The following is a 26,058-nucleotide window of genomic DNA, read 5'->3' on the forward strand; positions in this document are numbered from 1 at the left end:
TAGAGATTAAAATAGAATGGAGAAAGTAGATTGATTGGGGAGAAAGAAAACAAGAATTTGCCACAGAATAGCTCACCTACTATAGAATTATGAAAACTTCACTATTCTTAAATTCAGCTCATTAACAAAGAGCTACAGGTTCAGTTACGCTTTCATTGCCTGTCAGGACAGAGCACTAGCTCTCATAACAGAGCTAGATAAGTGGGCAGTTGCTCAAGAGTGCGCGCTGACTGCAGCCCTCATCTCCGGGCCTAAGCAGCGTGACAGCATTCTAGAGACATCCACGGGCCGAAACCCTTATCAGAAGATAAAGTTCCCCACTAAAACTATGTGGGTAGTTTCTGTTTATTCTAGAAAAGTGCAAACAAAAAAAATTAACTGGGTTTATTTAGGCAAATGTTAAAGCAGCTAGTTATTGCCTGAAATAATACATAATGCTCATTTAGGCACTTCAAAAATTTCCATCCTCTGCTTTTGAGAGGAACAATGAGTTGTTTGAGCTACTCGGTCTTATTTTGTTGACTTCTCACAAGGCAAGTCTTACATAAAAATCAAGCTCTCCACCACAACCTGATGCTGACTGCTGAAACACTCTTTTACACTAACTCTCCCATTAGCATTCAGCCATTTTATTATTAGTGGGTTTTAAAAGTCTCAACTACAGTTTTACATCCCTCTCCCTGGATGCCTCTTTCAAAGATCATAGCCAAAGCTGTAAAACCTACGCAATGCAATGTACTGTGTGAGAGCTTAAAATCATTCATTTTATCTTCAAGTCAATACTCAGGCTGCTAAAGTGCTCCATTTCACTGCAAAAAACCACTACACGACTTCCTATCACACAACCCCTCATATGCACATTGCAGTACTAATTAGGATATCTGTGCTTGTTTTGTAGTTCTTAAGCACAGACTTAATCTAGCTCTGGTCAACTCTAATGCAAGAAGTTTCTCTCTAATCCTGCTCTTACTGGGCTGCCTCAGCAAGCCTGAGTCCCCAAGCTGAGTACTCAAATCAAAAATACAGCTCTCTAATTGAGCACTTGTATGGACTTGAAATGCTCTGATTCACCAAGTTAGACTATGTCAACTAAAAAGCAGAATCACCTGTGGGGACAAAAAACCCTTTTTGCTCCAGTAGGGAAAACTAAATGCATTCCAAGAAGAAGAAGAGTTTGTAATGTAGACAGACATCCATTCCAAATGGCTACTCACTAACTGAAAGTACACTGAAGCAATGTGGGTAGCTCCCCAGGATGTACAGTTTACTGTCTTAGCCCTCTCACTTGTTTTTTGTTAGATGCACAGTGATAAAGTTATCCTCTACTTGAGCAGATGGAAGAAACTACAGTTTTTCCAGCTCTCCCACCAAACGTTGATGCGGAATAGCAGGCTACCCAAAGAACCAAGCTACGTGCAATATAACTATGTTAAGCATTGCAAATCTAAATAATCACACTCAAATTATATATATGATTTTTAAGGTGTATTCCGAAAAGCAAGACGCCTTTCTTTTTTTTTTTTTTTTTTTCAGGGGGTAGGGGGAAGGAAAATAAGTGATATTGAAAGATCACAATACCACTTGCACTTCATTAATGTTTTCTGTTTATTTTCTTTTTTTTCTAACATACTGGCTTCCAGTAAAACTCACCAATGTTGAGGGACATGTGGCACAAAGCCCTACCTATGCTGTCGCATACTACGCTGAGCTTCTTGCTGGCTGACTAAGGGAAAGGAGTGAAGGCAGACTAGAGTTCTAGAAAAACAGATGCAAGAGTAAGGAAGTGGAAGTCCTGGCAACAGCAAGACCAAGATACATAGGAAAAATCCTTGTTTTAACAGATGCAATTCCTAAATTTATACAGCAAGGGCTCAGTCAGAGAGGACAAGCAGAGCAAGTCACCACTCTGCTCTCCCACCCTTTCCCCAGACACGTGCCCCTGCCCCTTCCTCACACCAGCAGTCACATACTCTCCCTTTGGAGAACTGATTTGTCTCCTAAACCAGCACAACGTTATTTCCAGTAAAACACCGAGTAGCTTTGACATCAGAAAGAGATGATTCAGATGCAAAAACTAAGGCAGGGGAAAGGACCACATGGCCATGATCACGGTGGGAACAAGGGAATTAGGACAGCCCCTTTGGCAGCGGTAAACTACTGGGCTAGCAAACAGCACGAGCTGATCTAAGCGTACTGTCAGGATAAAACAAAATAATCCCCCAAAGCACACATACTCGAGGCATCCAAGAAAAGATCACAAATCTGTCATTCAAAAAGGCTTTCTTTTTAAGAAAAGGCATCCTGGTGTTCAGGAAGGAAAGGTAGCTAAGATGGTGTTTACTTCTCGGAGAGCTGCCAACAAAGCAAGAACGTATTGCCTAAGGTCACGCGTTAGGTGAGCAGATACCCTGCGTTTGAGAATAGCTTTCATTCTCATCTGGCACTGAAGACGTTCTTTTCTTAACTCATTGTATAATTAAAACCCAACTAATACATTAATTATTCACAAAAGATTTTTCTTGTCCTACATACAAGCTCTTTATATGTGTCAGAAAAACTGTGAAAAATCCAGTAATGACACCCAAGAGAATAGTCAAAAAGACTAACTTTAACTTAGCAATGTTAATTTTTCTAGGTTCTCTCTGCAAAAAGAAGCAAAGAGCTGCTCTGAATCCCCCTCAGTCTCTGCTCAGCAAGCCCAGGGAGACTCAGAGCCTCATCAGCTTTTGTGAATAATCCTCCCCCTCTCTGCAAAGTCTACCTGTATCCTGCAGATTGCCTGTATGCATGTGATCAGAAAACATTTTTCTACAAATAAAAAAAGGATTTTTCTTGAAGGCACAAGTTGTCTTGTGTATTTCCTACACCAGGAAGGAAGCCCAGCTTTTTGTACCGTGTAGTCCAGCAAGGTGCTATGATTATATTCACGCCAAACACCACTTCTCATAGTCTACACAACAGAAAGCACAACCAGACAGATGCATCCAAACAACGACTCGTTTGTTAGCAGCAGAACAGTCACCTGTAACACTAGCTTGGGGCCGAAACCAGGACAAGAATGATTAGCGTTTTCTGTCCTATTTCCCTATATAACCAACCTAACAACACCACATTGTTCTATTAGTGCATAAACAATTACAAAGAATTTAGCAGTGAAGAGTCCCCAGGTTCTACACAAAGAGGTAGAAACGATGAAGAAAACTGCATGCAGACAAACTGTTTTTCCTATAGCTTGAAAACTTCAAAGGATTTTTCTGCATAAGATTTTTATAAAAGAAAGAAAAAGTCAGGCAAATTGCTCAATGAGGCAAAGGCATAAATCCTCATCAAAAGCATTTCTGAAGTTGGAACAAATTAAAAGGACAAAGGTTAGTTAGGGGATACTTCACTTTTCAATGCCTCTGGCTGCAAGGCCAGTTTAGAAGGTTAATGTCCGTCCCAGGCTGCACAACTTTGCTTAGTGCCTCTCACACAGGCCAAGGTACGTGCCAAAAGGGCTGCCCCATGGACCAGTGCACAGCGTAACCCCAAAAACACTGTCAGCAGCACGGTGAAGGAGTCAGTAAACTACAGCTTGTGAAATTGGGAAGAACAAGCCTCTTCCAACTAGTTGTACAACCAGAGGCATCACAACACCAGACAAGGCTAAGTTCCTCGAAAGTTGTCTAGGACACCTGTCAGCTTTGGTATCAGTGATTTACTCCCTCCCTAGTATGAGATTACTACTATGAGCAGGAATTCCTCCAAGATAAATCACAAGCTTTTTGGGCTGAGGCTCACCCCCAGCCAGAAAGGTTTCCAGTGCTTTCAGTTACGTTTCTTTTTAATTTGCTGTTTAACAGAACTCTGGAAACTACCATTTGGGCAGCACTGCAGTCAGGGAACTGACGACAAACTGGCAATACTTTGTAATTTAAAACATCGTTAACTGCATCCACTTTTGTAGATTAACTAATTTTTATAATTGAAGAGAAAGTTGATTAACAGTTCTGCAATTACACAACTGGTATTTTTAGGCTCCAATCATGTCTCACTTAAGCACATAACGACCTACTCAGGTGATTGAAGTTATGCCCAACTAGGCATTTGCATGATCACAGCAGTCACTGGGACAGGCTTTGAAAGGAAGCTGAGCTTTTTCAGACTGGCTCTAGCCACAAACTACTATACTGGATTGAGCTTACTACACAAAGCTAATTAGACATGCAGTTTTAATTATGCGGTACGTCAACATGACCGCCTTTGAACTTGGTCACACGGCTCCTGTGCTGAGCTTTATCGAACACATTAGCAGAACACAGCTCCACTCTCTCCTACCCCAAATGAACTGGTTCAACTTCTTCAGAAAGTTAAACAGGGATGGGAATAGCCCTAAAAAACAAATAAGTAGCATGTTAAGATCATGGAGAAAAAAAAATGTAGAAATATTTTGTTTTGTGAGACAGGTTACCGGCAGTGGATCATTTGCAAATAGAAACAACTTGATGGGAGGAGTCATACCCATCTCGATGGGGGCTCAGTTCACAAAGAAAAACTACAGCACAGTGGATCTGGGAAAAAAGGTTACTTAACTTATATTTGGTAGAACACATTCAAAAAGCAAGGTCAAGAAAAATGTCCTCTCTAAACCAGAATGTAGATACATAACTATGCCAGCACAGCTACCACATGCCTACAGTACAATTAGACAAGGTCTGCAGTGCAATTTGGTTTGTATTTTGAAGAGGCTACAGAACCTGACTCGCGATGGCACAGCTCCATCCATGGCAGCACACAAGGCTGTAACATTCAGAAAACACGAAGAGTAAGTGACACGCAGACTAATCGGAACACTTACTATGTGATGGCCCAGATCAACTCTCAGGCATCTCAGAGCAAGTTTTCGCAGCAAATTCACACCTGATGTCAAGTTTGGGGTGTCACGCCCCATTTTTCTAAGACTCTGAACATGATCCAACTATCTCACACCAACACTTGCATTTATGCAGTCACGTGGAGAGCCGATTCAGGGAAATGACTAGCAAAACAATTAATCCTCAAAGGGAGAAGGAAAAAAAAAAAAGGAAGTGATTAGATTAGATTTTTATTCATTCAGATCCCTGAAACAGCTGAGTGACTGAGCGGAGTGAAGCATAAAGGGAGGGGTGCAAGGGTGACAGCCTAGCTGGGGTTAGACCGAGCTACAACCACACCTTTCAGATGACTTTTGGCAGATCTGGGAGTGGCTATTAAAGATGTTATGGTCTTGAACATCAACCCTGCTCGTATCTGAGGTTATTACCCTATAACACACATCCACACCTCGGGTACTCTGGGTCAGTCTTGGGAAATAAGCTGTCAATGAAGTGAGTAATGATGGGAAGACCTGGACTGTTAACTAATACTACTTCTAAAGGTGCCCTGAGTCTAGAAATTTTTAGGCTATAAGTGCTTCTGAAATACAGCATTCCTAACAGAGCAACTAAAAATTCATTTACAGAAGGCGTAAGTTTATATGTTAAAAATTGAGTTTGTCAAGTCTGCATTTCATAAAAATTGATTAGCATTTTTGCAGCATTAAGCTTAGGAGGAGGAAAATTTGGCAGGTATTAGGATAAGAATTGTCAAACACGGACATCCAACAGAGTGGACTATGAAGTGAAAACACTGTTTCTGTTCTTAGCAAAGGTGAGAAGAATCAAGTAGATAAGATTAAGAAAATAAGCACCTGTCTACAGAGAGAGAAGTGGGAACAATGCATGAAACAAAGGCTAGTATTCGATTGCAATAGCCATTGTGTTACGTCTGACTAAACTGTAACCCACACTTTCCCAAGCCCTGAAGATTACAGAGTTACATTATGGTGAAAGACTGAATTAGATTAAATTAATTTATAGCTGTAACTGAGAAGGTATTCTCAATCAGGAATGTACTGGTGCACAAGAGAAAATATATATTGTAGTAACCACTGCCCAGGCTGCCACAGACCTTGAAATGGCTCCAAAGATCTCAAATCCAGAGAGAGGCTTCCCCTGCCTTACACACACGCTCACATCCACGAGTGCCAGCCACATCAAGGGGTTTCTACAACCCAGGGCTTCCGCAGCCTGCGGCGCCAGCGCTGGGTTAACAACGACGCTCAAAGCTCGGGGACCTGCAGCCCTGGGGCCCTGCCAGCTGCTATCAGGACCCCGGTCGCCCCTGCTGCAAGACAAGCTTGGGTGCAAGGTGTCTTTCCTTCGGGGAGGAAGGAAAGCAAGCAAGAAAGCAAGAAAAGAGGTAACCCATGTGATGAAGGATGCATCAAAGTCACATATCTGGGAACTCTTCCAGCTGTTGGAAGAGATTAAAAGGAGCTTCAATGTCACTCGGCAGCTGCAGGGTAGCTGGGAGTTCCTTTGTCATTTCCAAAGTTCAGTGTTCAGAATAGTCAATTCTTTTTTAGTTGGCCAGCATGTTTTAACCGAGTTCAGATCTTTCAGAAAATACATCCAAGAACTGTTAAGAATACATTTTAGAACTGTTAATCCTGCATCCTGAGCATGTTCTACATCAGGTTCAAATGTCACTCTCAAAAGAAGGGAGACAACTTCAAAAGAAGACAAGCAGCAGTGTTGGCTTAGAGATAAGAAATGGCTCTTGAGGAAGAGCTTCAAAAGTGATTCCGTATTTCCCCTCTAAACCAAACATGCCACTGAGTATATTTTTTCTAGGTCTGTTACTTTTGTAGTTCGCTTCAAAGTGTGAAGTCCTGAGTTGCTATTATACGTGTTAGCAGTGAGTCTAGACATTGATAAAATTCACAAGTGTAATTTTCATACGTAGACAAAGTACATGCATACATCTACCCATACTCTTTGTATATATTAGTCAGTTGCAAAATCACCCTTTGCAAAACACATGATGTGCATTTGAACAAAATAAGTACTGTTAATAACATTAAATAACCCATAACTTTGATCTGACTTTACTGAAACAAATTTTTAGGGAAACAATGTGCATTATTTTAGTATTTATTTAAAAAAAATCCCAGAATTAAGGTTTAATTCAAACCCACCACCTCAGTAACACCTGAATTTTCTTCTAGGTAAGGAGGAAAATGCCTAACTTGGTTTATAGATGCAATCAGTTCTAACATGCTGTCAGGTTGTTACCATACTTTCCGCTCTCCTCGACAATCAACCACTTCATTTGTCTTACAGACTTTTCCTGCAATGTCCTCACATTGTATGTTGTCAAAGCACTTTTCACATTTAAATATTCTAGTCCTTGAATATGACAACTTTTTGGAAACATCAGCACCACAGTCAGCAACACAGCTAGCGTTCTACCTGGATCTCCCATACATTTAAAACATTTTTTCCCCCCACGTCTTGGGAAGCAAAAAAAGGATACAGTTACGGATAATTGAACAGTGCTTACTGTTCAGTTTCTGTCTTGATTTTCTATTTCATTATCCCATCAGGAGTACACTGCCCTCTCCTTGGAAAGAACAGAGGGGCAAGAAATGTCCTCTGCTTGCCTAACAGCTATTAGACAACCTGTGTCTCCCTGCTGCTGTGCATGAATTAGAGCAGCTGGGGAAAACAAACAAAAACTCGAGCAGCACCGTGGCTCCAGCAAAGCTGGTAATTAAAGAAAGTAGCTTGCACCCCTGCTTCAAACAGCTTGCATCCACTTTACACATTAGTCAAAATATAGGTGTAAAGAAGGCTGAGAAACAAACAAATCAACCAACCCCACGACCCTACCATTCCTCAAACAAACATGCTATCCTCAGACAGTGCAACAGCTGGGATGGAGCTCGGTCTCCGGAATGCCGCTGCCAGACCTGTGGACCCATAGAGAGAGACAGACACGAGGTTTGAAGTGCCAGGAGGCCCTGCCTGCTACCAGGAGGTCTCATCCTGCCTCTCGTCCCGCACAGCAGCAGCGATTCCCACCTAATCCCATGGTGAGCCAGGCTAGCCGATACACAGGTATGGGGGGATTACTTTTTTTTGTTCTTTTGTCAGGTAAACTTTGTATTGCTTTAAATGCAAATACATCTACAATTTAAGTGAAAGAAGAGCTGAGCTTAGCGTAATAAAAATAACAGAATCCAAGGATTAGTTAGATCAATGTCAGGATAGGTTGGATCATGATATTATTAACATGACACCATTACCTGCACACTCTACTTATCTGAGCAAAAAAGATGGGATTAAGCCAAGTGAACTCTTCCCTTTTAACTTTCATTAGACAGGAAGAGGGAAAATGACCTTTAATCAAGAGAGTAACATTTACTCTGACTGGGTTACTACTTTCTGATGATCAGTCAAGCTATTAAAAAAGCACATCTTTACTTAAACACACAAATTCAGAAAAAGTGATATTACAAGGTCAATGGTACTATAGTTGCTTCCAAACAGAGACAATCTTAAATTAAGAAACAACTTCAAGACAAAACACCAAGAGCGTTTTCTCTGCCAGTGTTTGAAATTTGGGCGTCAGTAGAAAAGACAATTTCTAGGATCCTCTAATAAAGAGCTGCTATTTCTCTTCCCCTGCTCTCCAACTGGTTTAGCAAAAGAAGAAACAAAAAATCCACCTTAATGTAATCTGTTATGTTAGCTAGAGGATGAAGCTCAGTAAGTAGTTTTTCCCCTTCTTCCCCTATCCCTAAATCAATTGAAAAAGTCCAAAGATCTCTCCAAAGCGCAAATGAACAGCACAATGCAATTGCTAAATTCTGCATAAAAATCATACTCCTTTAAAGACTGCAAAAGCAACCGACCAGGAAAAAGCAGAGTAACAAGATCGCAGAGCATACAATGGAGGAGAAAGAATGTGGGGCCAGGGAACGAGAAGAAAGTAACAAACTCCTTTAGAGTTTGTCCACAGGTCAGGCAGTCCTACCCACTAGTTTCTGGGCTGATTGTGGAGCATACAAATCCATTTGTCAAGGGCCACCACTACTTGTCGGCATCGGAGGTAAGAAGCGACGTTATCTTTACTGACCATAAACCTGTCTTATCCAAATACACACGTGGCAGGAGATTATTCAATAATCTATTTGCTGAAAAGCCAGCTGGAATTTCAACCAGTGAGGCAAAAACGCACCAAGTAGCTCTTTTACTTGATGGTTTAAAAACTCCTAGCATAAGTATTTGTTAAGTTTACACAATGCTGAATATTTTGACTGCTTAGGGGGAAAAAAATGCAAGAAAGCTAAAGTGGTGTCTAATAAACCAAATGAGACAATCAAGGACTGACTCATCAGATGACAGAAATTGAACCTTTTTTTTAAGAGAGGTTTAGAAATCAATTATTTAAAATGTCAAGCAATTCACCTCCTCAGTCTCCCTGAGAACGAATTATTCAGATTAGAAACAAGAAACATGACCTCGAAGGTAACAATTCTGGAAAACATACACGTTATTTTACTGCCTGCTTTCCTTTCAAGAAGTGGAACAAAAAATAGAACTTATGTTACCTCTTTCAGCAAATTAATATGGCACACACTATTGCAGCCAAAGTAGACACAGTTAAAAGAAAAGAGATTCCAAAGGAAATAAATGTCTGTTAAAAAAAGAAGATAAAGATACATTTTTCAGGTTAAGTATATAATTTCATTCTCTTGATTTTTCAGAGCCAAGCCACAATTTCAAAATCCAACCCCAAGCCTTTAAAGTCTGGAACTTTGGGCTTGTTTTGACAATATGCTGACATTATCAGAAGTTTCGAAGTGTCACTGCTAGTGTAACCAGGTATTAAGCTCCTAATTAGGCTAATCAGGGTCTTTCTGGGAAAGAAAATTCAACTTACTATGCAAAATTCTGTCAAGCACATAAGTTGTAGACCATGAAAGCATCTCCCTTCCCTTCACACAAACCTTTTGACAAATCTTCTTCGAGATTTATTTACATCATTACAGGTGTAAAATTGGCAAACCAATATGGTCAAACCCAACTCTGTCAGCCTAAGTTATGTAAATTCAAAACAACATTGGTTTGTTTAGAAAATACTCTGCTGCCATGACTGTCCACAAGAAGCAAACCATTAATAGAAACGGATCTCACGGAGGGACATAAAAGAGAAGCAGGAAAAGTTCTAGGCTTAATGCGAAACTTCCAGGAAAGGGAAAGTACAGCAAACAGTAAAGATAACCATGAAAAAAGGAGAGGAGTTTGGATGCTGAAGTCTATCATCAGATCATCAGCACAGCAGAGAAAGCAGGGCTGATATGATAACACAGAAAGGTGAAGGCAGCAAGACAATAGCTACAAAAATCATCGAGGGACATGAAAAGAAGGTTAAGACACAATAGAGTACCTCTATCCAACAGATAACTTGGAGGATGATCTGACAGAATATATTTAAAAATACCTGATAACTGTTAAATGTAAGGTTTCATTTCAATGTACCTTCAGATGTTTCTATTTGTACGGCAAGTGAAAATTATCCTTCCAAGAACACAAACAAAAATCAAAGTAAAATACCAGGAAACTTGGGTAGAAATTGTCCAAGAACAGCCTAAACCGTTTCACATGTGCAAAAGGTTTTTCCCCCACTTTAAATAGCAAAGTCAAGAATGGCATCATACCAGAAGGTATGAAGGATGATCTAGCAGACACTTACCACCACACACATGTTAAAAAAAAAAAAAAAACTGAACTCTCAGGACTACCACACTGAACAACTCTCTTTAGAAAAAATCCTGATTTAATGTTGGACACTATCCAGCAGCTCTTAAAAACTGCAAAATGTCATGGAGCAGTGGGGAAATTTAGTAAAATGGACTTGCATAGAATGTTCTACAACAGGTCGTGTGCCTGAGTTGAATAAAGAGTAATTACAAAATACCACGCGATATCTGTTATGACAGATCTGTACATTTCTAGGTCGTGAGCACTAACACAACAGCAGAACCAAACTCAAAAATAAAAATCCCTCTGCTGAGAAGAGCAAGTACCAATCAAGTGGAAGACAACAAGTACTCTTCCAAGTAAAATTGGAAGGCTGCTCTTTCAGCTTCTTCCTAAGAGTTTTGGATCTGCAGACTCTAGAAAAAGCCCACATTTCTATACAGTTGACAGATATAATAAAAAAAATATTATTTGAAGGTGTGAATCCATGTGGTTTTGAACAATACACTGCAAAACAAAACATCACTTTATGTAAAGCTAAATAAAGTGCCTGACTAGAAGTTCGAGCAACCTGTAGAAATCCACGGCTTTACACTCCACGTTGAGATTCTCAAAATGATTTGAAAGCACTCTGCGCACTGGTTCACTCTAAATTCTGTAAAGAATTAATCTTTCAATTAAGAAATAAACTTATAGGGACAAAAAAACGATTAGCAGCCAGGAAAAGAGCTGGAATTAAAACCGTTTACTTTGCAGAGGTTCATATGCTTCTTTGTAAGGGTTTATACTCCCCGCTGTATATGAGAACGGGGAGAAATTTCAAAAATTAAATGGTCGGGAAGACTGAAACGGAGGAATGGCTGCACCCCTGAGAACTGGTAGGTCTACCATACGGATTCCGTTCGCCAAAAACGTTGTGAAGGGTTGAGACAACGCTGAGACAAGGAACGAAAGGCGGTGTCCCAGCGGAAAGGGCAGCCGCGGTGCCGGCCGTGTGGAGGAAGGGGCGAGGGGGGAGGCCGGGCCGGGCTGAGGGCAGCAGCAGGGCGGCGCTGCCTCGCCCCGGGGGCACCTCACGAGAAGCCCCGGAGGCGGCGGCGGGAGCCTCGGCCCGGCGGCCGGGGGGACCCCGAGGGAGGGCAGGGCCCGGCCGGGCGCGGAGGGGAGGGCGAGGCCGGGAGGTGACAGCCCGGGGGGGGGCCGGGGAGCTGGGGCTGGGGCAGGACCCTCACCATTCTCCTCAGGGCCGGGCTGGGTCTCGGCGCCGACTCTGGCTCCCCTCGCGCCGGGCGGCTCCCGCTCGTGGTTCGGCGTCGGCGGTGGCGGGGCCTGTCTCCATCTATCGGGGCTGAGCTCGGCGGCTGCGGGGGGCTGAGCGGAGAGGAGCCGGGCGAGGACGACGCTCCCGAGCCGGAGAGGAGAGCGGGGCGAGGGGGACGGCGCTGCCTCGGCTCCGCACCGGGACCCAGCGCTGGCGGCGGCCTCGGCCCGGCGGCTCTTTCTCATAATTGTGCGACTCGGCCGGCGGAGCGCCGCGGCGCTGCCGCGTCAGCGCGCACCGCCCCCGGGAGGAGGGGGCCGCCGGGGCGCTGCCCCTGCTCACGGCCGCCCTCGGGGCGGAACGGGACGGGAGGGGGCGCCTGGGCCTTCCCGGCCGGCCCCGGTGTGCCGAAGGAAGGGGGGGGCCGGAACGGCGGCGGGGGCCGGGAGCTTCCGGACCTCCGCGCGCGAGGTGTCGGCAGCGCCACGTTAGGGACGAACCAGTCTGACCGGAGGCACGCTTCAAAGGGAGGAGTGCTGTTCCGGAAAGCCCGGCACCTTTTTAAGCCTTTGCCTTTTTTTTAAATTTTATTTTTAAATAAATAAATAAATGCAAACCTGTTCGCGTTAGAATCTTTTAAACTTCAAAGTGTTGGAACACCTTTTGTGACTCAGGCTGAGGAGAGCGCCTTTTGGCGGGAAGAGGCGGGCTGCACTGCGCCCACGGGCTGCTCCGGGCCCAGCCCGGGTGAGGAACCGGCCTGGAGTGGCTCTCCACACGTAACTGGCAAACTCGATAAGAAGTGTCACTAGCAAAAAAAAAAAAAAAAAATCCCCGGAGACATTTCATCATTTATCTTTCACAACACTTTGTATACTAGAAGAAAAAATAAGGGAAGAAAAAGCGATTAAGTATGGATCAAATTGTGTTCCCTAAAAATAGAAAAGTAGAGATTTCCTACACAAATCACTCTCTGAAATCAACGTCTGATACTACCTTTTACCACCATTAACTTTATTTAGGACATTCATAGTTATTTAATGCTGTTTCCTTTCACGATTAAAACAGTGGTCAAAGGTCCTGACCCCATTTCTACAATACCGTAGCCTCACCTGAGAGTTCATTTTGTACACGCTCAAGCAGAAGGCACAAATTTGTTTAAAATACCATGGCACTTGGATTTTCAGTGTCAGGACTTACTTGCCTGTGCTGTGGTGATTTTATGCTGAATCTGGCCTTGCTCATCTCCTCTTGCTGGCAAAAAGTCAGCATTAACTCTGCATAGCATTTGGTTAAGGGGATAGAAATGCGAGCCTGCACTCACACCTGAGCCGTCAGTTGTCCTCATGGGTCACCAAGCTCTGCCCACTCTCACGGCCCAAAACCAGTCAGCCTCAGCATGACAGAAACTGTCGCTGAGAGTCTGAGCTTCGGCACCCTGCAGATTTACTAGACCAGCTCCAATGATTAGAGGAAGATGACCTAAATCAAACCAAGCATTAACAAAAGCAGCAGAACTGGAAGCTAGATGGCAGCTGTTGTCAGCTTTACTTGTGGTCTGTTTGATGGATGCACCCATACTGGTACATTCCTATCAATGCAATTCAACATCAACAACAATAGAGCAACCAGCAACCGTGCCAAACTTTTTACACATACACACATGAAACTGAATAACAAAATTTAACCTGATATGAACCAAATACTATGAAATACAAGTTTTAATATATAATAATAAAATTAATCTAAACTGAAGATACAAAGAAATTAAATGTCCTTGCATTATCAGCCATTTGACAGGGTAAGTCTGGCAGTAAATTCCAGCAGCAGAACCCATTTGCTGCAAACAATAGGCGCAAATTTGAGAAAACCCTCACAACCAGAGGCATTCAGCTCCATCTTACAGTGTTGCTGCAGGGGAGTTCCTAATGCTTGCTTTTAGTTAACTTCAGAAGAATTTGTGGTATCTTACACAGGTATGAAGATTAGGCTCCTAGGCCTCTTAATTTTCCTGGAGTAGGAAAATTAGGTGTTTCCAAGGGGCGATTCAGGACACCTAAATTACGTTCTGAATACAAAATTTCACAAAAACAGGTTAAATTTACTCGAGGAGAAATCCAAAGCCTGCTGATCTGCAGCCACTTGTTCCCACCCAGATTCCCATGTGCCAGTGCTTGTCCTCCTTACCAAGCCACAACAGGAGCAGCAGTGAAAGCCCAGCAAGATTTGCTGGAGGTGGTTCAAAAACTTTCCAAAGGAAAGCAAAGAAAAAGGGGGACTTCTGAGTTCTTCAGCTAACACTGTGAAGCTCTTCTGATAATCTCCCACAATCCTGCTTCCTCCCTTCCTCTTTTTTCCTAATTAATCTAAACCTCTTTGTATCTCAAATGCAATTTATGAGCAAGTTCTTTAATGACTAGGTCCTCTCTACAGACATACTGGGCTATACTGACTTGTTTTTCATGGTTATCACATTGGCCTCTAGGTTTAATATTCAAGAGCTAGAAGGAGCAAGGAAATTCAGAAAAAGTAGCTGGAGGCCAGCCTGGACACAATGTGAGACTTTTCTTGTACAAGCTGTTGTTTTAGGAGAACATGCTTGAGGTGAGGAATTTTCCATGTCTTTTTTCCTGTTGATCCCGCAAAACTGAAAAGAGATTGACATCAAATTGTTTGAGAGTTACAGTGCTTGTGATAAGCTCAGATGGAGAGACAGCACATTGTTTCACTGGAACAGCTCGTGAAGAAAATAAAGGGAAAATGAGTCATCAACATCCTCTCTGCCTCACTGTCTGGGAAAGAGTGTCAGCCTTCAGAAAGAGTGTTGTGAAGGGGGGCAGGACATAGCACTACAGTGAAATAAATCTCTGTGACCTAGAACTGATGGCACATGGCATAAGGAAGTCACCTTACATCCTTGTATTACGTTGTTCAATTATACAGAACATGACGTGTTTTGACCCTAAGATAGCAGCATTAGTCATCCAGAAGAAGTGAATTACGGCACATTCAGATGTTCAATCTTGTTTTCATCACTGAACCTCAACCTCAGAGGGCTAAGCAATAGAATATATATTTGATATATACTTGTGACCCTAAGTGTTACCTTCCAACCACACCAATAGTCAGCTCAGAATCCCCCTAATATCCTCTTCCAAATGAAGAGCTGACAGCTGTGAATTAGAAGGCAACAATGAAGCATTATTTCAAATTAATCGTATTCAAAGACATTTAACCTGAAACAATCTTCTGTTATCTAAAATAACATGTAACTGGTTTAAACAAAACTATGTGGTTTTGCTATGTGGTTCCTGTATCTACTTTGTATACCTCAAAGCAAAGTATCAATCTGTCACTTACACTTTATGTTCAGCAATTATCTGTTAAGTAATCATCACCAGAACTAGTAAAATTTGCATTAAACCAGCTGTAACTTGATCTCACTGCAATAAGCGCTAAAGGATAAGAAAAATTCTTTAAGGAAACCCTTATCTCACTATTGCAATATCCAGTAGCCAGAAGAAGCTGTTTGACTGCTCGTTCATTCACCCTCAAGTAGATGAACTGAGTCGTGCACAGAAAGAAAAAGATTAAAATACTTATTTTCTCACAGAGATGAATGCTATGAGTAACCATGAAATAAAAGTAATGGGTTTTGACTTTTTTTTTTTTGACTCACTATAAGGTTTCCCAGAGATGCAACCTACTACTCTGCAGCTGCTCTTTTAAATATGCACTGGGATTCATGTAGTTAAATCAGATGCAAATGCCAACTGATAAGGAGATCTAGTTAATATCCTACTCACGGTCAAACAGATTCTGTGTAGAAACGTTTTTCCCCCTTACTGAAGTCACCTATGGCAGAAAAGCAGTATTATTGTTTCACTTTTTTTTAAGAATGGTGAATCCCCCCAAACCCATATTTAGTCTTCCCCCCCCCCCCCCCCAGGTTTGTCTGTTTCTCATACATCTAGGTAAACCAGCTCTCTATGTATAGCTAAGGTGACAACACACCAGTTTATATTCTGACCATTCCTCTTTTGTAAGCATAAAGACTTTATCAACATTAAAGATTGTCAAGTAAGGCAAAAAAAAAGTGTACAATGACCCAGAATAATGGGATCTGCAAGTCCTCCCTGTTATTTGTGAAGGGGTTTTCTAGTACCGGAGTTATTGATGTTTTTGTGAGAACATTTTGCCCAATACCTCTCAGATAATTCACCAAATAACACTGCAAACATCAAACTTATCAGGGATTCAAAACATGTTCTTTCAAAATGGGATGAATGAGAAATAAGTTATTGCTATTAATCATGCGACTTAGGAAATATAACCTAACAGAAGGAAGGTTGTTTCTGTTGAAGACAGAGAAGATAAAACTCTAAAAGCATGTAACTGCACAGTTTTAAAACTGTTTAGAAATTGTAATCACTTTGTTGGTATGTGTTAAACTCCAGAGTTACACATCATCTTCTCAAGAGGTTCCATAGTTTTATTAATCTTTTTGCAGTACACCAAAGATCCTAAAATCCTGTTTTAAAAGTAATGAATTTGAACAACGTGTTAGCTTTTACATCTGAGAAGATATGTATTTCCTCAAAGGAACAAGTACCTTAGCTGCATACATTCAAGAAATAGGTCATAAAATCGACTAAAATTTCAAGACGCATCTGGAAAAAAAATGAGTATGCAAAATTAACTTTTTACAAAATCAAAAAACAAATTATCCCCTGTAACTGATTTAGGTTCCAATTTCACAAGCAATTTATGTATGATTTAAGTCATAGTGACAGAACTGTTCATGTATTAAAAATTGGCAAAATAGTGTTGAGATCTTTCTGTGCAAAGGGAGTAATTATAAGGAGTGTGGATATAGCATGTCTTTAGAGAGTAAAGAGCTCTGATGTGGTATCATCCAAAGGCCACCTGTGCAGTTCACCTTACATTTTAAGAGACAACCCATCACAAAAGCATGAGGGTGTTTTCCACTTATCTAGTGTGTTAACTACAGAGCATTATTTCACTTTCAAAGGCAGCCATTTATTTTGCAATGCAGATGCAAGCAAAGCTATGTGAGGCTATTTAGGTTTACAGGGCCTCCCCATTTTTTCTGGGACCGGCAAATTATCGCCAACACTAGGAAAGGATTCCGGAGTGTTTTTTCTGATGGCAATGCAGAGGGCCCCATGACCTACCACTCCAAGCTCAGAGTGCAGAACCAGTAACTCAGGTTCAGCTTTGTGGCTTGTCACATCCAAATTGGGCAAATGAGGGTGTGGGTTATCCAGTTTAGAAATCAGCATTAAAGATTTTCCATATTAATAGGAAGACATATTCACACTGATTAGCTAATTAAGGTTGAGTACCTACGGCTGTTCTGAGCAAGTAATTCTTCCTTATACACGTTCCAGAAGCGTAAAGAAAGATACATTACCCAACCCATCATCCCAAGTATAATACAGGCATCCTGTATTTGTGGATATATTACTTACCGCTTAGAATACACTCAGAGTTTAACCAACACAGGCCGAAGTCTTGCACAGAACTGCCAAGGGTGTGCCTCCAAACACCTCTATTTACATGTGTAAAATCAGTAGCTGCCAGGAACCTTATGGGAACAATTACACCATAATGGCTGAGCCTTTGAAAGATTTTATCAGTGCCTGCCTTTAAAAAAATAACTGAAGCAAGTTTATGTCAGTTTTTCTTCTTGTAAACTCCCTCCCCCCCTCCATAACTTCTATCGGATTTGCAAAGCTTCTCTATGAAAAATCGTTTCTGATACAATCTTCAGGCTCTCAAATTCTTGTCTTGAGTTTTAACTTGTTAGCAGCTGAGCTGGTCCATGGCAGACATTCAGTGAGATAAGTCTTTGTGTAGAGATGCTCCAGCTGTGCAAGAAGCAGAGGTGCAGCACCTCCTTCCATGCTTGTGCTGCCCAACCCAGCAGGGGAAAGCAGCAGCAGCAGCCACAGCCAGAGGTGCTGCGTCTCCGTGCGGCTGGACAGCAGCAGCACACAATGCCAGCATAATACAAGTCTAAACAATTGGTTTTGCAAGAACAGGATGGCCAGACAAACCAACTGCTCATTGAATTTTAGAAATCGGAGATGTTTACAAGTTCACAGGTATCCCTACGGAGCACTGTTTCTTAGCGTTCTTTGAAATCTAGGGATAGTTACCTCATAATCAAAAGGTAAAATTTTAGGTGAGCCTATACAGGACTGGCCTTAGTCATCCAACTTTGAACTCTTACTTGACAGTGACCCTCTTCGAGGTGCCACTGGCAGACTCCAGTGTGCAGAGTTGCTCAACACACTTTTCCAGGGCCCAGAGCTTACACCATTATTCTGCGATGCTTGTCATTCCATTTCTTAGAGGGGAAAAAAAAGTACAAACAGGCACGCATTTGCTCTTTTTTTCCATGTTACTATAATTTAAATTTACTGCTAAAATTTATTTTTAAAATCAGCTACCAGAGAAATACCTACTTGTAACATTAATTAAAAAGATCTGTTTTCTTGTAGCCTTGATAGGAATACATTCACAACAAAGCTCAAAATTTAATTTGAGACACCTTTGAATTTTTAAGTGTACCAATACCTATTGTATTTCCTTTTATTCCTGAGCATCTACAATACAGAAATTGATATATTCTGTAACCTTTCTGAAGAAGTCATTGAGCCAGCATGAGCACACTTCAGCTTCTGACAAACCTGTAAAAAAACTTAATTTTTTCTTTTTCAAATCTAAACCAAGCTACTGCATGAACATTAATGCAACCCCAGGAGTCAGTGGGGACAATAACACAGATACGGATGAAGAGAAGGAAGCTATTGTTTTAAATTACTGTTCCAGGGTGGATTAAGCTGCTGGCTATGAGTGCTGCATTTGTTTTAACAGAGTCCAAAAGGTTAAGCTTCCTCATAAACACTAAACTTCATATTGGAGCAGAGGCACATGTTATTGTCCAAAAAGTAACATGTGAAAACACTTCAAAAATGTGCTGATATAGCCCTGAATAAAAAAGAAGAGGAAAGAAAGGAGGAGAGCATATGCGTGAGCAAGGGGAGGGAACAGAAAGCCTGACAGCAGAATACCTGTGAGCACACTCCTAAGAAAAAACTGAAAAGGAGCTCTTTGATCTACATACAGTCTTGATTAAAAGGTCTTTCAGCTGCAAGTAAAAGACTCTTCTCATCTATTTGATGCCCTCTGTGTTCAGGGAAACAGGATCTTGCACATTCTTTATAAATAAAAGGAATTCCAGAGATACCTGAGTCTCCATCAACAACCTCTGTCAAGAATGCAAAACCTTGAACTTTGATCAATCACTTCTGACAAAAGGGATACCAGTCTGAGTTGGTCTCCTCCCTCTTTCCTCAAAAAAAAAAAAGATAAATCATTTACACAGTAAAATAAACGTGCTATACTGTCTATTTGAAAATAAAACAGTGTTTTAGCTTCTGAAAGCATTACAAATCCCAAGGCAACTTTTAAATATACTTAAATCCAACAATTTAAAATAATTAAATAATTCCAGTTGAGAAATCAAACCCAAGTTGTGGTGATAAAATTTGACTTCTTTAATGAAGGGAAAAAAATGTTACAGATTATCTGGGTTGGAAAATGAGCAGAAAAAATATTAATAATTGCTGAATCACTGAACAGTGAGAACTGGAAGACCCCTCTACAGATTGCCTAGTCCACCTGCCCTGCTCCGAGCAGGATGCCAGGCCTCTGTCCAGCTGGGTTTTGAATATACCCAAGGACAGACTCCACAACCCCTTCGGGCAACTGTTTCAGTGTTTGACCAACCTCACAGGGGAAAAATAAGCTCTGTTTTCTTTGCAATTTGGCTCCACACACCCGTGGTATTATAAACACTGATAAGACCCACCTGAGCCTTCTGTTCTCCAGGCTGAACAATTCCAGCTCTCCTCATCTGAGGGGTGCTCTGAGCCCTTAACTGAACTCACCCCACTATGTCCACGTCTCTGTACTAGGGAGCCTGGCCCAGCACTGTGGATGTGGTCTCACCAGCGTTAAGCAGAGGGGAAGGACCAAGGACCACCTCCCTTGGCCAGTTGGCTGTGCTCTGTCAATGCAGCCGAGGATGCTGGTGGCCTTCTTTGCCACAAGGGCACTTTGCCTAGCACGGTAAAACCACCACACATGGTCAGTGGGGTATCTGGCAGGACCCCAGGTCTTTTCCTCCAAAGCTGCTTGCCAGCTCTTTGGCTCCCAATTTGTACTGCTGGATGGAATATTTTCAGGTAAACAAAACTTAAGATAATCTTAATAATCTCAATAATCTATACTCTGGGGAACAAACTGACTTCATCGAGAATTGTTAGTTTTGAGGCCTGACTTGGTCTCCCACAAAGCAAACTACAATCAGTGTATATCAGATAGAATTTAACTTGGAACAGCATGAATAAAATTGCTGACAAAGCGGGAAACAAGACTGAACTCATCTAAGGAGGCAAGCACCTGTTAACTAGCAATGGTAACTCACTGCCTTAGAAGATAATTTCTTCCTTCTGCTCGCAATTTTCAAGCCCATGGGATGTGCAGTTTTACAGAAGTGTCAAATGCAACAACTATAACAACAGAATGCACTGGAGATAGTCAGTGCAAAAACCAACTTGTTAACTGCATCTACATCTGTTCTGCCTAGCTTCTCTAGTTTTTAAAAAACACGTAAATCTAAGGAAAAATATATACAAGCACATGAAGGTTAGTTTTAGTAGTTTGTTCCTATTCTCAAAGTCAGAGTCAAACATCTGGATAGGTCATTGTGTAGTAGGGCTTGCCAATAGGTTTCCACGTGACAAGCTTTAAAAAAAAAAACACCAAACAGTATATTCCAGCACATAAATGTAATCTATATACTCTGCTGGCAAGCAGGATACTTCTGGAACAGGCAGGGCTTACCAAGGTTGGGCAGCAAGATCCAATCATGCTGCAATTCAAATTAAAAAAAAAAAGTCAACTATGGCTTGGCTGACATGCAATTCGTGAAATTCTAGTCAAAGATACCTCAATATAGTTTAAATTCACTTCCTATCTACTTTGGTTTTGTAACTCTGTTAGAGTCTGAGCCAGCACGTACACAATGTATGCAAGTACAAGACTTCATACAGCAGCTGAGACTGAACTTTGCAACAGGAAGGCCAATTAGAGTTAGAAGCTGTTTCTCTTTGAGTACTCTATGGTGTGGCTAACCTTTTAAACAGAAGAGCTGTTCACAGATTTACCTATATATTCACTTTATTGTAAACAAAAAAAATTTATATCAACTATAACAACTACTCTAACATTCACTCTTATTCTTGACTGACAGCATCTGTGCTCATGAGTTATACTACTAATAAACTCTAAGGAAGTCTCAGTTTTCTCTCAGCCTAACTCAGTGATCAATTCAGTTATTTCACAGTCCAAGCTCCAATAGAAAAAGAAAGTTATAGAAGGACAAGTTAAGATGCTGTTAATCATGACTCCAACATAACAGCTATGTTTCTCCTCCACCTGCAGACTTGGCTGAGTGGGAAGAGAGATTTTCTGCGCAAGTTATGCAAGACAGCTTCCAATGCCAAATTAAAGTATCACAAGGCAACTATCCTCTCTTTAAAGAGGGACAGTACATAGGAGTTTTCTTTCCCATTTAAGTACTCAATTAGCGTGACTCGGTGCTACTGGAGGCTCCAGTATATGAGCAGAAGAGGCTAGAAAAGTTAAAAACCTGTTCAATTTTAATACAAACAGTATCACAGGATTATAAAAATGCCTCAAAGATCACATATCAAATATATTCATTCATGTTTAGTGATTTTATTTCTTCCTCTGCCCACATTTCCAACCCAGCCCAGTTTTCAAGACCTAAGCTTGGCTTTTTTTTTGCCTTCCTGTCTCAGGCTAAGTACATTCAGTAGAACAATACTTTTCTAGCATTGTTTCCTACACTGAGTGCAAATAACCTCGTTACCATCAAGAAATTTACAATTGTTAAATTTGTAACTCACTGTTTGTCAGGTACACTTTCAGAGTCCAATGACTAACAGCTGTGCAACAAGCACTTGCTGAGTTAGACCAGTAATATTGATACTCAATTCACAGACATCAGTGCCCTCTACCCACAACCCTTCTAATAATAATAAAAAAAAAAGCAAAAAGGAAGAAAGAATTAAAAAAGCCACAACACAGGTATTTACAAATACAATCATAATTTATATACCTTGGGCAGGATGGATAAAAACTGCAGCTACATCGCTTAAAGGGGGATAAAATGCATTTTTCATTCACTTGATATTACGGATTTTTATTGTTTTCTCAAGAACATTCACAATAAGATGACTCAAAGCAATCGCTCAACTTTTTTTTTTTTTTTAACACAAGTAACATTTATTAATAACATTCTTAAAGTGATAAATTAAGAGTCATGAGAAAGGGAGTTGTCAGTAAACATACAATGAAAAGTAGTAAGATTTTTATATAGCTAAAAACGATTTTAACATAGTGTTTAGTACAAACAAGTTTAATATTAAAAAACATTCAAAACTGCTAGAAGTGTTGCAATCAATTCTACTGAGCTTATAAAAATCTCTTTTCAGTAGTCACTACTAACCTGTTATTTATGTAAAATTTTAAATGCCATTCTTACTTTTTGTAAACAAAGCACCTAAACATTTGAAAGAGAAAAGTTAGTTTACATCCAATTAAACTGCAGCACGTGTGAAACCTCAGGCATTATCAGGCATGGAGCATAATTAGGCACAGAACACAACAGTTTCTACAGCCAACTGCTGAATACACTTGCGTTGCCAAAGGTCTTCTTTATTTATACTAGTCCATCATCAATACCATTCACAATTATAGGTGAAAATTTAATAAATCCTCTACACAGAAGATTTCAAAGAAAAAGGAGTCATTATGTAGGTTTGTGAAGCTTCTGAGAGCTCTGAGCATTCCAGGACTTTGAATGGGTTATGATGTTACGTCATTCAGAAATTTTCATCCACTTCTTCACAACCATTTAACTTTGGCAGATATTGGGCTTGTCAAAGAACATGACAACACATCAGAGCAGAAGTTTTCAGTCTGATATCAGAACACTGAGGTATACTGTAATTTGTTATTAAGTGCCAGTCAGCCTGGCTGCCTCAGATAAATAAAAATTGAAGACAGTGCACAAAAATCATTGTATTCTGAAGCTGTCAGTTCAAGCTTAGATCAAGAAAGGCATGATGGGCATCTACTAACATACAAAAACTGTTTACAATTTGTTTTCTTAGAGAAGTTGCAGAGCTACAAACAAGGTGGTTATCTTACCCGTATCAACTGGTACCAAGGTAAATCTGTGCGAATAGCAACAACTGATACTCAGTTGGTAGGTTTATCTACATCAGGACTCTTGAGAACAAAAAGGTTTAAACTTGATATTAGTTATGTAAAGCAGTAAATTTGCAGTAAGCCTTTGTTAACTGCCAATACAGTTTTACAATTGTCTTAATTAGCATACTTTCAAAGCAAATCTAGCTAAACTAGATTTCATCTGTGTAAGTTTTCCTGAGCCGACATGCCCTTAACCAATTGTGTCTAGAGGTGACCTTCACACCAACAGTGAGGCACTTGCGTGAGGCACTGCAGGAAAGGCTGCACTGCCATTGCCCAGCTTACACTTATTTGGTTTTCTCCGGGGTTCTTTGACTTGTACTGACTATAGAACGACATCCACTTCAAAAATAAGAAAAGATGTTTTAATGACTACCTGACGATTAAGTGAACTCAGTGGTTTCCTGTTGTTGCCTTCTCCAATTTTCTTTGGTGTAAAGTGTTAGCGATACAGCTTTACAAATTTTCTATGCCTAATCCCCCTCAATTTGCAGTTCCCCCCAAAAAAATGAAAAAAGCATCAAACAAGCACACAAACTCAAACTCTTCTAAATGCAAATTAACAATTTAAACTAATTTTCCTTTTCCAAGTCTTTAGAGTATTTATAAGCTAAAACAAATTGTAATTAATCAAGTTAAACACAGGCACTGGCCTTAACTAACACAGGCAATACTAGCACTATTCAAACCTGTTGTTTGTCTATCAATCACAAAGAAGTTTCAAAAACAGTTTCAAAAAAAAAAGTATGGTATAGATGCAAAAGCTAGAAAAACCTGTCCTTTCATCCCCCATCCCTATGAATTAAGACAAAGCCAAATGAAGACCACATATGTATATAGACCAAGTCCAAACAGGTATGAGAAGAACTAGTCCAAACTTAAATTTAGGTCTTCCTCCCCACCCCCAAGATTTAAATCACACTTGTTGAGCAAAAAACAACCTCTTGCCTTTCACACCATCTTTGCCAACTATTCCAGGAGCTGCATCTAGGTTTCCAGGGCCACTGTGTAAGTACCTCCACCACACACTTTTAGTTTTTTCTAATGGTTGGCAATGCATATAATCCAAAGACTTGCATCAAAGCTTAACAATTTTCATGACTAAGGCATGAGCCAGTGAAACTACAGAGAAAAAACAAACAAAAAAGAAAAACAAAACAAAACCTCACAACCACAAATTAAAATTTGCCCTGTTATCTATTTTATGGCTTACAATCTACATAGATTAGCATACAAACAGTTTATTCCATTATGTGTAGTAATGGAATTATAGTTTCATTCTGTAGTTGCTGTAGTTACATTACTGTTAGTCTTCGCATTCAAAATCTGGAAAGAAATCCTGTGAAGAGTACTGCTTTTATTATTATTTTTTAAATGAAATTTGACTAGCCTTAATCAAAACTAAGAAAACATTCCATGCAAAGTGATACGGGCAAGAAATTTTTTATAAAAATATACTGTATAGAAGCACATTTGGAAAATTGCATAGAAAATGCCCTTTATTTAAATCGAAATAAGGCACAGTTTTACTAGCTATGGTTTGGCTGTAAAAATGCAAATCTATTTTGATTACTTTTATGTTATTAACAATATTTTTCATAAAAATATAGGTGGAGTAAAAAAACCTTTTACACAGAGTATGAAATACTCTATTGTAAATCTTCACCAAATTTACTGTAATTCATCTGTAGGAAATTTGAATACTATTTTAAGCCAGAATCCTACATGTTATTGTCCTCCAGGCTGTTCACTGGCTGATGCTGTGCCTTCTTCATTTCCTGGGTAATCCAGATGTTCCATCATCTAAATGTAAAAAAAATTAAAAGGACAGTTCTTTATACAGAAATATTGCGTTTTTCCCCCCATTGGTACAAAGTATTTGTTAGCTAAGAGAAATACAATTAAACATGTATTAGAGTGCATTTTAGCAGCATACAGATAGGAAGTCCTCTATACATCAGAAAAGTATTCAAGCCAAATAGCTTTTAGTTAACCAAAAAGCTCTTAGTTAATGCTTTTGACTACAAAAGCACTTGCCATCCAAGGATTTCAGTCCTCTTCAAGAAATTAAAGTTACGTATCAAAAGTGTCTCAATTATTGAACATGGAGGGAAAAAAAATGAGGTTCAGCAAATTTTTTAAAGACAGTTTGGAAAAACTGGAAAGAGAGCCTAGGTTCCTACTTAACATTTACAGTTAGCAAGCAAAGGCTTGAATAGAAAAGACTAGCTTTCTCTTTTTATGACCATAAGAGCTAGCTGTACTACAAATATATTTCACTGGAAAATTTTGTACTTTCCCTGACTAAAAAGAAGCTTGTTTCCCTATCCACTGCTGTATTGTTAGACAACAATGAAGGCTCTGGTTTCATCCCTGGGACAAAACACTGAAAAAAATCAGAGGTAAGCACATGTATTGGTTAGCATGACAAACTAAGGTTGACCAGTTCAAGGACTTCATAATTAACAAGAGGCCAAGGATTGGGCAGTTTTGGATAGTTTTAACAGCTGAAAAACAGATATGTGAAAAACAGGAGATATGAAAGCAGTAAAACCAATGCTGAAAACAGAACATGTCAAGGAGCTCTGATGTTCAGTACGGCAGGGTTATTAGACCAAGGGCATAATGCTTTCAGTATCAAAAGATAGAAGCCTCGTCCTCCTTCTCTAGGTATGACCCATCTGTGCCATATCCTCTTTTACACCATCACAACCGAGTCATCACAAGGTATACAAACGTACCTTTTTAAAATTAAGTTTACTTAAACAAGATGTTTCCAAATCTGGATGCACCAGC

At 40.3% G+C, this 26,058-nt stretch overlaps 2 protein-coding genes across 6 annotated transcripts in view; both read right to left on the reverse strand.

Moving 5' to 3' along the window:
- The window catches only part of TRPM7 (transient receptor potential cation channel subfamily M member 7), a 56,240-nt gene extending 42,999 nt beyond the window's left edge, over positions 1-13,241 (reverse strand). Inside the window, exon 1 of one of the 2 annotated variants that reach the window (XM_083850731.1) lies at positions 11,840-13,241. In XM_083850731.1, coding sequence (XP_083706857.1) covers positions 11,840-11,842 — 3 coding nt within the window. In that variant the 5' untranslated portion in view covers positions 11,843-13,241. The remainder of the gene's footprint in view (positions 1-11,839) is intronic. The other variant, XM_083850732.1, reaches the window with a different exon arrangement.
- An 8,920-nt stretch (positions 13,242-22,161) lies between these two features.
- The window catches only part of SPPL2A (signal peptide peptidase like 2A), a 28,872-nt gene continuing 24,975 nt past the window's right edge, over positions 22,162-26,058 (reverse strand). For all 4 annotated transcript variants that reach the window (XM_083850751.1, XM_083850754.1, XM_083850750.1 and 1 more), the window contains one exon: positions 22,162-25,065. In XM_083850751.1, the coding sequence (XP_083706877.1) occupies positions 25,034-25,065 (32 nt within the window). In that variant the 3' untranslated portion in view covers positions 22,162-25,033. The remainder of the gene's footprint in view (positions 25,066-26,058) is intronic.

The sequence above is a fragment of the Anser anser genome (genome assembly GCF_964211835.1).
Source record: "Anser anser genome assembly, chromosome: 10".
Classification (NCBI taxonomy): domain Eukaryota; kingdom Metazoa; phylum Chordata; class Aves; order Anseriformes; family Anatidae; genus Anser; species Anser anser.